Source organism: Rhinoderma darwinii, chromosome 5 (assembly GCF_050947455.1).
Source record: "Rhinoderma darwinii isolate aRhiDar2 chromosome 5, aRhiDar2.hap1, whole genome shotgun sequence".
Classification (NCBI taxonomy): Eukaryota; Metazoa; Chordata; class Amphibia; order Anura; family Rhinodermatidae; genus Rhinoderma; species Rhinoderma darwinii.
The window spans coordinates 340,615,003-340,629,612 of record NC_134691.1 but is presented as its reverse complement, the minus strand read 5'-3'; the positions used below and the strand labels follow the sequence as shown (position 1 = coordinate 340,629,612).

Genomic DNA, 14,610 nt, shown 5'->3' with positions numbered 1-14,610 from the left:
ACCTAAAGATCTTCTGGACTTTGTCTCTTCTTGCACAATGTGTGCTTCTAACAAAGTGACTCACTCCAAGCCTGCCTGCTTCAACCTCTGCCTGTACCCAATGCCCCCTGGCAGCACATTGCGATGGACTTTGTCACAGACCTTCCCCCCTCAGCAGGATGCAACACTGTCTGAGTGGTGGTGGACCGGTTCTCTAAGATGGCACATTTCATCCCGCTGACCGGCCTACCTTCTGCTCCTCTTCTGGTGAGTCTCTTCATTCTACACATCTTTCGCTTGCATGGCTTGCCTCTTCACATCGTGTCAGATCGGGGTGTTCAGTTTACCTCAAGGTTCTGGAGAGCCCTCTGTAAACTCCTGGATGTGAGATTGGACTTTTCCTCAGCTTATCACCCCCAGTCCAATGGGCAAGTTGAAAGGATCAACCAGATCATGGAGAATTATCTCCGCCACTTCATCTCTTCACAGCACGATAACTGGGTACAGCTTCTTCCATGGGCCGAGTTTTCATACAACAACCACACAAGTGAGTCTACCAATTCCACTCCGTTTCAAATTGTATACAGTCAACATCCTAGAGTCCCTCTTCCTGTGTCGACTTCATCTCTGATACCCGCTGCTGACTCTGCATATGGGGACTTCCTGCGAATCTGGCAACAGACCCGGTCCTCTATTTTGCGGCTCTCTTCTCCTAGTATCTGCCTTTCGCTTCATGCGATCTACTGCCAGCAAAATAGAGGACCGGGTCTGTTGCCAGATTTGCAGGAAGTCCCCATATGCAGAGTCAGCAGCGGGTATCAGAGATGAAGTCGACACAGGAAGAGGGACTCTAGGATGTTGACTGTATACAATTTCCGGGGACTAAAGTCTGGCTGTCCTTTCGGAACATTCGCTTGAGGGTACCTTCATACAAGTTTGCTCCCAGGTTCCTTGGTCCTTTCGAGATCCTGCAACAAATCAACCTTGTCTCCTATAAGCTGCGGCTGCCTCCTACCCTCAGAATCCCCAACTCCTTTCATATGTCCCTCCTGAAACCAGTGGTCCTGAACCGCTTCAGCAAGACTTCTAGTTCCACAGCACAGTTGCTCCCAGCGGTCCTTCTGATGTATTCGAGGTAAAGGAGATCCTGGACTGCAAAAGGGTAGGAGGAAGGACTTTCTATTTGGTGGACTGGAGAGGGTTTGGTCCTGAGGAGAGGTCCTGGGAGCCAGAAGAGAGCCTCAGTGATACTGCTCTTATTAAAAAGTTCCTCTCTCGCTCTGGCCCGAAGAAGAGGGGGCGTAAGAGGTGGGATAATGTAGCGTCCATGGCCACGGGCCGTCGGGTTTACTCACCTCCCGACGCCCGCAGCCATGGATCCGTGAGCGCTCACTTCCGCTCCATTCTGCTGTGTCCCGTAGGGTGCGTGCGCACGCTCATGCCGGGCCTCAAAGGGCCAGCGCGCGCAAATAGGAACTCGTCATCATCATCAACTGCCACGATTTCCTGGTCTATAAGAAGGCCCCAGGCCTTCTAATCCTTGCCTGAGTGTTGTTAGTTTTCCCAGTCTTGCAAATGGTCCCTTAGTGTTTCCCGTTCCAGTTGTTACTCGTGCCTTGTTCCCTGTTCCTGTTTTCCGTGCTGTGTCTTTAGTATCTATTCGTGCCACGTCCTGTGTCATCTGCCACGTCCGGAGGAATCCGCCTCGTCCTGTGTCATCTGCCACGTCCGGAGGAATCCACCACGTCCTGTGTCATCTGCCACGTCTGGCGCAACCTCCGACACCTGTGTCATCCGCCACGTTTGGCGTTATCTGCTGCACCCTCTCCATCTGTGCCAGAGCTGCGGCCACCGTCTGGACTATCCAGGTACCCTTGTGCGGGACATTGTAGTTCTGGGGTTTTCCTGTTGTTTGGCCAGCTGCCTCCCTGCTACGGCGGTACGGCCTAGTGGGTCCACTAACCCGCTTCGTGACAGTTCTGGATTATCAGATGAGTGTGGAAAAGTGTATAACATTTGTTTTTATTTTAGAGAATGAAGACGCCACCCCTTTGAAATGTTCTATCTATATGTGACATGGGTTTTTAATGTAAATTTGTAATGTAGAAATACTTTATCATATACAGCATGTACAAGACAGGATACGAGGCACCAGGTAAATTATCCAGGAACCACTCTCACCTTCTCATTCATCTCAAGTAGCAGAGCTGGAGGTGCTCGCTGAGGCTGTAACCTGGCAGAAGGTAAGATGGCCGACATTTACACAGACTCTAGGTACGCTTTTGGCATCGCCCACAATTATGGGCCCATTGGTAGTAGTAACTTTATTGGATCATCGGGTAAGCCAATTGAGAGAGCAAGAGAAGACAGAACTGACAACAAGGGTATGTGCAGCCAGGTGTCAGTAAATTGGCTTGTCCCTGGATACAATAATGCCACCACTAGGTTTGTAGCAGCCTGCATGATGTGCGCACGGTATTACATAGGAAAAACAGCAAAGGTACCTGTGAAAAGTGCAGCCCGGCCAGATTACCCATCCCAGCGACTGCAGAACATACAACTACCCGAGGTAGAAGTGTATGACAATGTGCTCGTATATGTGTAGACCTGTTCTCAGGGTGACCTGAAGGCCGGCCGGTATCTTCCCCACTGCAGACGTTGTGTGTAGTGACAGGGGAACAGTGTTATCCCAAGTATTGAACTGGTGTTTGTACAATAATAAGATGTCAGCAGTTCTCCAGATGTTATTCCAAAGTTAGTTTGTTTAATAACGATATTCAAAAAGTGTTGTGGGAATATTAAATACTCAGGTTAAGTTTTATATAAAGTTCTGGACCAGCCTTAGCATTGGACTATTTGAGGCGTCAGTATTATGTTTGTGTAAATGATAACTTCTCAGTGCAAGTAGATTCCCATTTGAAAATATTTTTGTTATATATATATATATATATATATATATATATATATAAATAAATAAAAAGAAGAATCAGTTTGTATGTATCAGGTTTAGTTACTGCCCAGTATGAACGTTTAACATAAATCTGCCATTGTTAATGTTTTTCTTCAACTCAATTACTCATTATGCGATGCAAAGCTTGTTCTCCACAGGAAGTGTTCAACTGGGAGCGGAAGGCGTGAGAACCAGATTCTAACAGAATGTGGACGGCTAAAGGAAGGTAAACCGGTAGCACCCAATGCACTCTTGATGGCACTTGCATTGATGGTGTGACCTCACATATGCCCCAAGACTGCAAGGATCAATGTGGTAAGATCTAATTGGTATGTCACAGGCTTTACAGCTGATGCTGGTAAATTCTGTTAGAGCTGTTTGATTTGCCTACAGAACAGTCCTGGCAGACCGGTGCCAACCTTATCATACCCGCCTCCCACGAAGAGAAGAGACATTGAGAGGCCTTCGCAGGTAAAACAAACCAGAGTAGGGGGAGAAAAATTGTCAGATAAACATGTGGAATCTGTGTATATTTCTGTGAATAGGAGATGTTCCAGGTAATCAGCTGAGAATAAGATATAAATCTTGTAAAAAGGGGAACACCAAGTGCAAATACAATGTACCCAGTAAATACACATTGTCTAGGTGCCCTGTCCAGTGGAATAGAGAAGTTTTTCTTACATAAAGGTGTTTGTTTGATGTCGTTTAAGGGCCTGACATTATTATTGTATGTACTTAGAACAACTTTTATAGTGTATGCGGATGATGTTATCACCAGATTAGAATTTATTTTAACAATTGACAAGGGTTTGGTCCCCAGCAAGTGCCAGTAAACACGAACTAGAAGAATTTTAATATGATGAACTCCATCACTGAGATGCGGCACCAGCCTGAGCCAGTACAACGCGTTTTTCATGAACTGACGGCAGTGTCACAATTCTAAGCTTTCCAGAGGAAGAGGACAGATGTGCAGGGTTTGTGGTACTCACAATAAAACTCCACTACTCCGTCTACATGGGATCTCACCCCAGGCTCACAGCATGAAGTGCTATGTACAGCCCGTTGACGTATACTAAAAGAGACGGTGTCTGACAGATGAGAAAGACCAAACCAAGTCCTGATGACATCAGCAAAGATCAAAGTAAAGACCAAAGACCTGAGTGAATCCGTCAGCAGTATCAAGTGTTTTAAAAAGTAAGTGACCAGGTGGAGGATAATAATAAATCCCCCACTGGACACCACCGTACAGTCTGACTCCACAGAAGAGCAGAAGACAGGAGAAGAAGAGGGCGATGATGTACAGGACTTGCAATGAACTGATGGGACCCAAAACCTGAGGGTGATAGCATGAGATTGGTGATAGCATTATATTATTAATTGAGGCCCTATTGTTTATATTGTCTGAGGTTTATAATTATAATGTGTTTAAATATGCCAATCTGAGGAGTTTTATGTGGAGGTGTGAGGTGAAGGTCACTGGTTGTTGTCACTCATATGTAAGAAATACATGGCAGCAATGAGAGCCCGGAGGCTATGTTACTCGGGTGTCTTTAGGTTTGGGGAAGATGCTGCCCATGACCTGTTATATCTGCAGGGGTAAAAGTCCCATTCTTACAGTAAGTGGCAGTGCGACAATTATGACTAATACAAGTGCCGTGGAGGAGAAGTTTGGATTATTGCCAATATTAGTAGGTTCAACAGTCAAGAGGGCGAGGGGCTTAGAAGCCAGATTCGAGGGTCCATACCAGGTCCCTCTGATCTCGCCCACTCCAGTCAAGCCGGGATGAAGGCCGACATGGATCCACGCCTCGCACTGCAAGAGGGTCTCTTCCAAAGAATGACTATCACCATATACATCCTTATCCTTTTTCGTGTTATTGCACAGAGTGCTGAGGGGGGACATGTAGCAATCACCCAGGCTGATGGGGTGACCACTTCTTGTCATAATTCTTCTAATACACATGTAGCTACATACCAGTTTGGATTTGAGTCTGCATGCCATGAATAAGGACACAGACGTGTCAGAAACGCGTAGGCACATTTGAACAGGGCTTACTGCTATCCTTCACCTAACATTCATTCCTGTACTCTGCCACAGAACTACTCCATATAGTTCTATCATTTTTATCTTTGTTATACCAATAAAATTGGAACAGGAGTTCCTTTTTAACGCACACCCAGCGCTGGATCTTGGTTCTGTTTTTTCTTCCTGTTGTTTACCGCTGGCCGCGTGGGAATCCGGGCGCTGTCTGCACTCAGACACAACTAAACGGTGAGCTGGAGGTCTACCTCCCCCCTCTTCCCCATTCATAAATTTTGTGTTTGAATTTGAGTCTCTTATCCCAATTATTACCGTTAATAAATATGTAGACTGGATTAATTATACATATTAGAACCAGCAGCGGTTTGTAAATTATACCAAGACAACCATCCTGTATCCTGAGGAGAATAGGGAAAGTTAGGACCATTCCGAAACCTTGGAAGTCCAGGTACAAAGGGGGGTTACTCATAAGGAGTAGCTCGTCTCAAGCTGGTGAAGAAATCCAAAACCCCTACCCGCCTGGTTCGAGTGGTCAGTAGTAGGTTGCTAGGCAAGACTCAGGGATAGAGTAATAACATTTTTAGGGGGGACTGTCAGGGATCATTACCATGTATATTGTTTGCAAAAATATTATCCTTACATACATATTTATATATATCAGTATATTCCACAAAGAACTTGAATGGAACAAGATGGAGTCTGCATAAGGAACACGCCTAAGGAAGACACCGCCCCTGGAATGCAAGAGGAGTGTACAGATGAACTCACAGCTGAATGGAGCCAATACGGCTTAAGCACGTCCCACGTTCCTACAGAGAAGATTCTTTGTAACCTCTTTGTTCAATAAAGTTTAATTGTACTTCCTGCTTCACTGAGGGAGGATCTCTACCAATATTTGTCTATATATAGCGTGCAGAGTGGGAAGGGCTGAATGGCATGCTGGAAGTTGTAGTCTCACAGCAGTTAGAGGGGCAGGTTACAGATTTTTGGTTTTTGGTGCTTTTTAATGGAGACGACATATAACAATGTATCAGCAGTAAATTGTATCAATATAGAGAAGAAAATTGATATTATAAGCTGGAGATTATACAGAGATAAAGTCCTAATAAGGAGGAGTAACAATTCGCAGGATATTATAATAGTCTCACAATCTCCTCCTCATCACATCTGGGAAACAGCAGCGGGTCTAGAAGTATCCGAATATTATATGGAAGTGTTTGTTATAATGTATAGGCCTATATACCTGCTATATACACATTATTAGTCCATCCTGTACTCCACCCATCATCCAATCCAGTGTTATGTTATATCCCAATAATACAGACCCCATACTGTATATACGAATGATCGTCCTGGATGTATCAGTGTTATAATCAGTAGAAATGACTCCAGAATGACATTGTGTAGAAATAAAAACATTGTCTCCCCTTCTCCAAGGCTTCAGGGGCTAAGGGGGAGAATTTAGAGAACATTTCCTCTATATAGAATTGGATTGGCTGCTCGGCCTTGTACCGTCCCTTTAAATATCAGTTGCTGCTGCTCAAGATGTCACGGAATGTTGTGGATGTTGGCTCCGCCCCTGCACATTATGATATCACTCACATTATATAAGGAGCTGCAGAGCTGACACTCCTTTGAGGGTTGTAGTTGTTGGTGTCAGGTAAGTCCGCTGTGTCTGTGGCTCCTGTTGTGTCCTTCATTATCTTCTATCACGTCTCGTCCTCTTCAGCAATGGTCACTTCTGAGGAAAACCCTGACTTTTCCTCCTTTTGTAGGTTTAGAGTTGGTGAATTACAGAGAATCAGGTAAATCCATCTTTACAGTAAATGTACAATGTGTCTGATAACGCTCAGAAGCTGCTTCTAACCAGAGGACATTCTCATCTTCACTGTATGGACCAACATTATTAGTGACGCACATTACATAGAGACATGCCACTGCCAGGGGGCCCATAGTGAGAGGGGGCCCGGCCCTGAACTTCCCTCCTACTTCTTGACATTGGGTAATAGCATTTTCCTGCAGCCACCACTATGGGGAGCTCACTGTACACAGCTCCTATTATTAGTTCAATAGTAGTGTAAATCCATATGCAGTGAGCTCCCCCTAGTGGTGGCTGGAGACTGCCAGACCTTTATCATTTGCTTTTTTTTTTAACCCCTTCCCACTCAGTTTAATACATTTAGGTCGGGCTGAGCGCATCGTTTGCGCTTAGCTCAGTAATAGTACTGACTTGAGTTAACATGGCGCCATCTTTCCCCGGCACGTGTTTGAGCTGTGATACCTGCTGTTTCTGACAGCAGGCTATCACAGCTCAGTGTGCAGGGACCGATCGCGGTGGTCCCCGCCGATTAACCCCTTAGAAGCCAGGTTCAATAGCGTTCCCAGCTTCTTAGGGGTTAAAGCACCATTGACGTCCCGCGACACTATCTGGGCGCCAATGGCTGCTATGGCAACCGGATGCCTAACAGTGGTATCTGGCTATGCCATCTACGGAAGCCTAGTGGGTCATGACAAAGTCAAGGTGTCCAGTTTCCAAAATGAGGTCACTTTTAAGGGGTTTCCCCTGTACTGGTACCTCAGAAGCTCTGCAAATGCGACATGGCGCCCAGAAACCAATCCAGCAAAATCTACACGTCAAATAGCTCTCCTGCCTTTCTGAGCTCTGCTGTTTGTCCTACCAGAAGTTTATTACCACATATGGGGTATTGCCGTAGTCAGGAGAAATTGCTTTACAAATGTTGGGGGGGCTTTTTCTCCTTTATTCCTTGTCAAAATTAAAAATTCGTACCTTTTATCGGAAGAATGTGATTTTCAATTGCACAGCCTAATTCCACAAAATGCAGCAAAAAACCTGTGGGATCTAAATGTCCACTATACCCCTCGGCACTATACTCCTTGCGGCGTGTAGTTTGCCAAATAGGGTCACTTTTGGAGGGTTTCCACTGTTTTGGCACCACAAGACCTCTTCAAACCGGACATGGTGCCTAATAAAAAGGAGGTCTCATAATCCACTGGGTGCTCCTTTGCTTCTGAGGCCGATGCTTCAGTCCATTACCACATTAGGGCCACATGTGGGATATTTCTAAAATCCGAAGAATCTTGGCAATAAGTATTGAATTGCCTTTCTCTGGTAAAACCTTCTGTTTTACAGAAAAAAAAATTGAATAAAAAGGATTTTCTGATAACAAAAATGAAATTTGTAAATTTCACCTCTACTGTGCTTTAAATTCCTGTGAAACACCTAAAGGGTTAATAAACTTTCTAAATGCTGTTTTGGATACGTTGAGGGGGTCTACTTTCTAAAATGGGGTGTTTTATGGGGTTCAAAGCCACTTCAGGACTGAATTGGTACCTAAAAAAAAAGGCTTTTGAAATTGTATTCAAAATATGAGAAATTGCTGCTTATGTTCTAAGCTGTGTAACGTCCTAGAAAAAAAAAATAATGTTCAAAAAATGATGACAACATATAGTAGACATATGGGAAATGTGAACTAGTAACTATTTTGGGTGGTATAACCCCCGGTCTTACAAGCAGATGCATTTAAATTCAGAAAAATGCTATTTTTTTTTCAGATTTTCCCTAAATTTTGCTATTTTTCACAAATAAACACTGAATATATCGACCAAATTTTACCACTAACATTTAAAGCCCAATGTGTCACGAGAAAACAATCTCAGAATCGCGCGGATAGGTTTAAGACATTTAGAAGTTATTACCACATAAAGTGAAATATGTCCGATTTGAAAAATGGGCTCTGAGCCTTAAAGAGGCTCTGTCACCACATTATAAGTGCCCTATCTCCTAAACTCATTGGCATAAAGCTAAAAATCGCTCATAAAGTGGTAAAAATAGATAGTTTTTCTAAATAAAAAGCACTGCTGTCATCTACATTACAGCGCCGATCTCCTTATGGAGGAGATAGGGTACTTATAATGTGGTGACAGAGCCTCTTTAAGGCCCAAACTAGGCTGCGTCCTTAAAGGGTTAAGGGAAAAGGGGGCTTTAAGATTTAACCGAACAGAAAGATATGTGAAGTAGTTAAGATCACGCTAGACTTGATGGGTGCACATAGAAAGAAGTATTCGGCACACCAGTTTTTGAAGCTGAATTTTTTTGTAGTAAATGCCAGTGGCTTGGTGCGACGTTTCGGTCACAATCGACCTTCATCAGACACTGAGTCGTTCTGGGGACTGGTGTATCCTGTAAATCGGCGCTATTTGATAAATGGCAGCTGACCGCTTGGTATAGGCGCCTGTAACTGCTATAAATGACGGGGTTCTTGTTTGGATACCAGTGAGTGGGCTCTGTGTGTGGGTACCGATCTTGAGTTGCAGGTACAGGTTGGGTATTATTACCATTAAGTTGGTACTGAAGATCTTGGGTGTTGTAGAAGTCCTCAGTGGCTGCTATAGGTTGGGTCTTGGTGGTCCGGTCCAGGTAGAGGACAAGTATCAGTAAGTAGATACAGTAGATATGTGTACAGGTCTGGAGGTGTAGAGAAAACATGAGTATTGTGGTTTTAGTTCTAGGTTCAGGTCTTGAGATGCGGGTTCAAGTTGAGGTGGGGTCTGGTTAATTAGACTAGTTCATCACTCTCTTCTAAATTACTGTCTGATCTTAAGTAGATTTTCCTTATGGACTCTCGCTGTCTTATTTACCCCTAGTATTGAGAGAAGTGAAACAGAGATGATGGAGAAGGAGGTGGAGGAGACGGAGGAGGTGGAGTGGACGGAGGTGGAGGAGATAAACATTCAGCTGGAGCCGGAGGAGGTGGAGGAGCCGGAGGAGGTGGAGGAGCCGGAGGAGGTGGAGATAAACATTCAGCAGGAGACGGAGGAGGTGGAGATAAACATTCAGCAGGAGACGGAGGAGGTGGAGTGGACGGAGGTGGAGGAGATAAACATTCAGCAGGATGAAGATGATGTGGAGGAGATGGAGGAGGTGGAGGAGACGGAGGTGGAGATAAACATTCAGCAGGAGACGGAGGAGGTGGAGTGGACGGAGGTGGAGGAGATAAACATTCAGCAGGATGAAGATGAGTTGGAGGAGATGGAGGAGGTGCAGGAGACGGAGGAGGTGGAAGTGGAGGAGGTGGAGTGGACGGAGGTGGAGGAGATCAACATTCAGCAGGAGGAAGATGTGCTGGAGACGGAGGAGAAGGCGTAAGTGGCAGAGATGGACTTTCAGTTATTGCTGTATGTATATCCCTGTAAAGTATTGTGTAAGGAGTCAGGACGTTGATTTAATTGCATTATCAAAACTGGTGCAAAAATAAAAGTTGTGCCGTTGCCCATAACAACCAATCAGGTCGCATCTTAATTTTCCAATGGGCCATAGAAAAATGAGCGTTGCAATCAGAACTGCTCCTCCTTCACCTTACATGAGTTTTGATAAATCTGCAACATCCATAGTAAAAAGGCCACAAATTCTATCAATATGTTACATAGGACATAGAGCCCCAATGATCTCATTCATCAGGAAAACAGGGAAACCTTCATAATGTCGCTGGACTTCATACATATAAATGCAGTGATCTGATTGGTTGTTACTATGAAAATATGAGTTTTCAGAAATGACGACCAATTGTATTATTTATATGGATGAGAATATTCCTAAGCTGTATATTTAATGTTTCTCATTGTATTACTCAAACTGGTGGTGGTGGAGTGTGAACAAATCTGAGATACCAGTAGGGTAATTATATTATAGAATAATAAGAGAATATAAGCGTCTTCCTTACGAGGTGACACAGGAGTAGTCCCACCATATGTACAAATATATTATTATAAAGGAGAATTATGCTGTATAATTAGTGTGGAAGTACAAAGAAATAGATTCTGCAGTTTATTTCTATATATTTATCTAAGAGACTCGATATATCGATGACGTTTTTCTGTAAATTAGTCCAGATAGATAAGGGGTTAATTATATAGCGACATGGATTGTAGATATAATTTATTATTACTGGTAAATAATATAATTATCATTGGGGGGTGCCAAACATGCAGTATGTTATACCTTACAGGGGGGGGGGGATATGAAGGGGAATATGGGTAGTGCCTGTTAACCAGCCTGTGAAAAAATTGACAGCGCCTTTTATTATGGATACCATGTAAGTGTATAAAGCGAGCGGGGCCGAACCAAAACTGCTGGAGCCGATGGGGTCACAAACTTTATGTAACTTTAGAGCCGACTCATTACAGAACATTACACACAGAATTCTTTAGATTTATCCCATTACGTTAGAGGGATACAGAACAACTACTCCACAATCTCCATATAATCTGTGCCCCCAATAGAGGTCAGAATAAAATTTTGATTAGTTAGCAGATGATATAATTTTTGTTCAATGTCTAATAGAAAGGAAAAAGTCGAACTGGTGGAGGAGAAGGAAATATCAAGGGTGGAGGAAAAGGAGGAGGAGGAGGAGGAAATAGTAAGAGTGGAGGATGTGCAGGTGGAAGTTGAGGAGGAAGTGGCAGAAGATTATAAAGAGAACATCGCTGAGAACATGACAAGGTGAGTAGTCCAGATATAATGAGCTGATTATATGCAGACATTATAGACATATAATATCTATAGCCAGCTGTACAGAGAACTACCATTGGGGGCGCCAGTCATGTACCACATTGAACTTTAGGTGTGGCCAGAGACAGGAGTGTATGAGGGGTTTAAAGGGAAGGTGTCACGAAAAAAAAAATGTTTTATATGTTATTGCTTTTAGTATGTTATTAAAATAAATTTTATTTATTTGTGTTTTTGTGTTTTACTTTGTTCTTACTTTTACTTCTCTATGGGGGCTGTCATTTTTTTTTTCATCTCTGTATGTGTTGATTAATGACACATACAGAGATGGAATACGGCACATACATCCCCATAGTGAATGCAAACGAGAGCCGTTCCATTCACTGCAACGTTCGTCGTCTGTGTGGGAATGGCACATGCGCCGCTCCCACACAGTCCAAAAGGAAGGTCTTCGGCAGAGCGACATCCGGCGCCATTTTCATGTGGACCGGAAGCCGCGGCCGGACAGTAAGATGACTACTTCCGGTCGCGGCTTCCGGCCATATGTTCAGAAGCAAGGACTAGGAGCGGAGGCAGCAGGAGCAAGTAAGTTATGTCTGTGTATGTTCGTGTCATACGGTGTGATTACCACTGTATCTAATCCTCCTACACTGTGCAGTCGCTCAAAAAATGGCGGCACACAGTGTAGGAGGTTTGAACATTCAATCCCCTCCTTTCTCCTGGCACTAGCCCGGGGGGGTTCACACTTTTTGCAATACTTTGAGCTCCGTCTCATCAAGTCTCCACCGAACGTAACACATGACAATCTCAGTGCACATAACCTTATAGACTTATCCTGGGAAGTGTCCTCCACTCATCACATGGAGCTGATCTTATTTTCCTGCATTTTTCCTTTAGGACAAGACGCAGGTGGTGGAGACCGAAGTGCCTCAGAAGAAGCAGAGAGAAGTACATGTGAGTGATAGTTTACCTGCAGCGGCCACTAAGGGGAGCTCCCATTATAGTCTATAATAAATCAGCATGCAATGAGCTCCCCCTTGTGGCGGCAGAAAGATTGTAGATATAATTTATTACTGGTAAATAATGTAATTACCATTGGGTGCCAGGCAGACATGCAGTATGTTATACCTTACAGAGGGACTTGAAGGGGAATATGGGCAGTGATGGGCAGTGGCAGTTAACCACAGCTGTTTTTTCTATTATAGAATAAGAACAGTGGAAAACCCTCCTTATATGATGGATACCATGTAAGTGTATATAGCGAGTGGGGTTGAACTAAAACTGCTGGAGACCAAGGGGGTCACAAACTTTAGCGCCGACTCATTATAGGACATTACACACAGGATTATTTAGGTTTATCCCATTATGTTATAGAGATACAGAACAACTACTCCACAATCTCCATATAATCTGCGCCCCCAACAGAGGCAAGAAGAAAATTCTAAATTTGTTAATAGATGATATAATTTTTGTTCAATGTCTAATAGCAAAGAAAAAGTCGAACTGGAGGAAGAGGAGGAGGAAATATCAAGCGTGGAGGAGGAAATATCAAGCGTGGAGGATGTGGAAGTAGAGGAGGAAGTGGAGGAGGAAATATCAAGCGTGGAGGAGGAAATATCAAGCACGGAGGAGGAAATATCAAGCACGGAGGAGGAAATATCAAGCATGGAAGATGAGGAAGTAGAGGAGGAAGTGGGGGAAATAGTAAGCGTGGAGGATGTGCAGGTGGAAGTTGAGGAGGAAGTGGTAGAAGTCATCGCTGAGAACATGACAAGGTGAGTGCACAGTCCCGATATAATGAGCTGATTATATGCCGACATTATAGACATAGAATATCTATAGCCAGCTGTACAGAGAACTACCATTGGAGGGCGCCAGTCTTGTACCACATTGAACTTTATGTGTGGCCACAGACAGGAGTGTGTGAGGGGCTTAAACGTGTTTGAATTGGTGTTGGTTTAGAGGTTCTGGTAAGTTTATAGAACACAGAGCTGAATTTCCACGGCTATAACCCGGGGGTTCACATACTTTTTGCAATACTTTGTCAGGTGTCACGTTCTGTGGAGACTTAACGAGACAGAGCTCAATCTCAGTGCACATAACCTTATAGACTGATCCTGGGAAGTGTCCTCCACTCATCACATGGAGCTGATCTTACTTTCCTGGATTTTTCCTTTAGGACAAGACGCAGTTGGTGGAGACCCAAGTGCCTCAGAAGAAACAAAGAGAAGTACATGTGAGTGATTGTTGCCTTCAGTTTACCTGAAGCGGCCACTAGGGGGAGCTCCTATTATAGTCTATAATAAATCAGAATGCAGTGAGCTCCCCCTAGTGGCGGCAGAAAGAGTATTATAAAACATTTTTACAAATAATAAAACTGCTCCAAGGGTGGGGGGGATGTTCCAGGCACTAGGATCCCCCCTATGTTTCCTCATGTAGGAGTTGATGATTAATTCTTATCTTTCCCCCGCAGAATCCGAGAGAATAGACAACCAAGGTAAGTACAAGACTATGGACGACCCCTTTCCTCTTGTTTATTAGGGCCAATAAAGGTAATAGAGGAGGATCACCCCCATCAGGATCCTCATCTATTAGATAGAGCCGAGAGACGACCTCCCCTTAGAGGGCCATTTACAGCCCAACATTGAACACTTGAGTTTCCTGGAGAGCTCCCAAGTCTTGCCTCCTGATTGTGGGGGCACCTAGTCGCAGGACCCCCATAATTAGCTCATCTCTCCAGGACGTGTCCCAAGGTTGTCCAAAAGTGGTCACCCCAGTAATCCCCCTGCCCCAGTCTAAACCCTACTCGCCAGTCACCGCTGTCCCCACAAGACCCGTTCCCTCTCATGAAAGTCTCACCCTGGGTTTATTTTCTGTAGGTTCCCCAGATTTCTTTCCTGCTTCTTCAGCAATGACACCATCGAATAAGTGGCGCGGCATCGTGAGGAGTCGCTGAGGCTAAATTATTAGAAAGTTCCTCTGGACATTGTCATCTGTTGCAACAGACAACCAGGAGTCATACAGCGCTGTCCAGTGCCCCCCGGTCCAAAGCCGCACCAGAGGGCGTTCCTGCAGTGAAGTACTAGATCGCCCACCCCTGAGGATCCAGATGAA

The 14,610-nt window shown here is 44.3% G+C and overlaps 1 protein-coding gene across 4 annotated transcripts; it reads left to right on the top strand.

Annotated features, from left to right (window-relative positions):
- Nucleotides 1-6,342: 6,342 nt before the first annotated feature.
- Nucleotides 6,343-14,610, top strand: LOC142653083 (uncharacterized). Of its 4 annotated transcripts, XM_075828787.1 has the most exons (11): nucleotides 6,343-6,630; nucleotides 6,746-6,775; nucleotides 9,636-10,133; nucleotides 11,332-11,490; nucleotides 12,394-12,450; nucleotides 12,702-12,743; nucleotides 12,984-13,059; nucleotides 13,108-13,271; nucleotides 13,676-13,732; nucleotides 13,970-13,993; nucleotides 14,376-14,610. In XM_075828787.1, the coding sequence occupies exons 3-11, from the start codon at nucleotides 9,658-9,660 to the stop codon at nucleotides 14,422-14,424; spliced, it is 1,104 nt and encodes a 367-aa protein (XP_075684902.1). In that variant the 5' UTR covers nucleotides 6,343-6,630; nucleotides 6,746-6,775; nucleotides 9,636-9,657; the 3' UTR covers nucleotides 14,425-14,610. The 4 variants fall into 4 exon arrangements, with proteins under 4 accessions (XP_075684902.1, XP_075684900.1, XP_075684903.1 ...); XM_075828785.1 differs by having other exon boundaries at nucleotides 12,984-13,271; XM_075828788.1 differs by lacking the exon at nucleotides 11,332-11,490 and having other exon boundaries at nucleotides 12,984-13,271.

Coding starts and splice junctions, on each gene's coding strand:
- LOC142653083 (XM_075828785.1), top strand. CDS start 9,658: ATGATGGAGAAGGAGGTGGAGGAGACGGAGGAGGTGGAGTGGACGGAG. Junction 12,451..12,701: donor AGAAGCAGAGAGAAGTACAT/GTGAGTGATAGT, acceptor TTTCTATTATAG/AATAAGAACAGTGGAAAACC. Junction 13,994..14,375: donor CGAGAGAATAGACAACCAAG/GTAAGTACAAGA, acceptor TATTTTCTGTAG/GTTCCCCAGATTTCTTTCCT.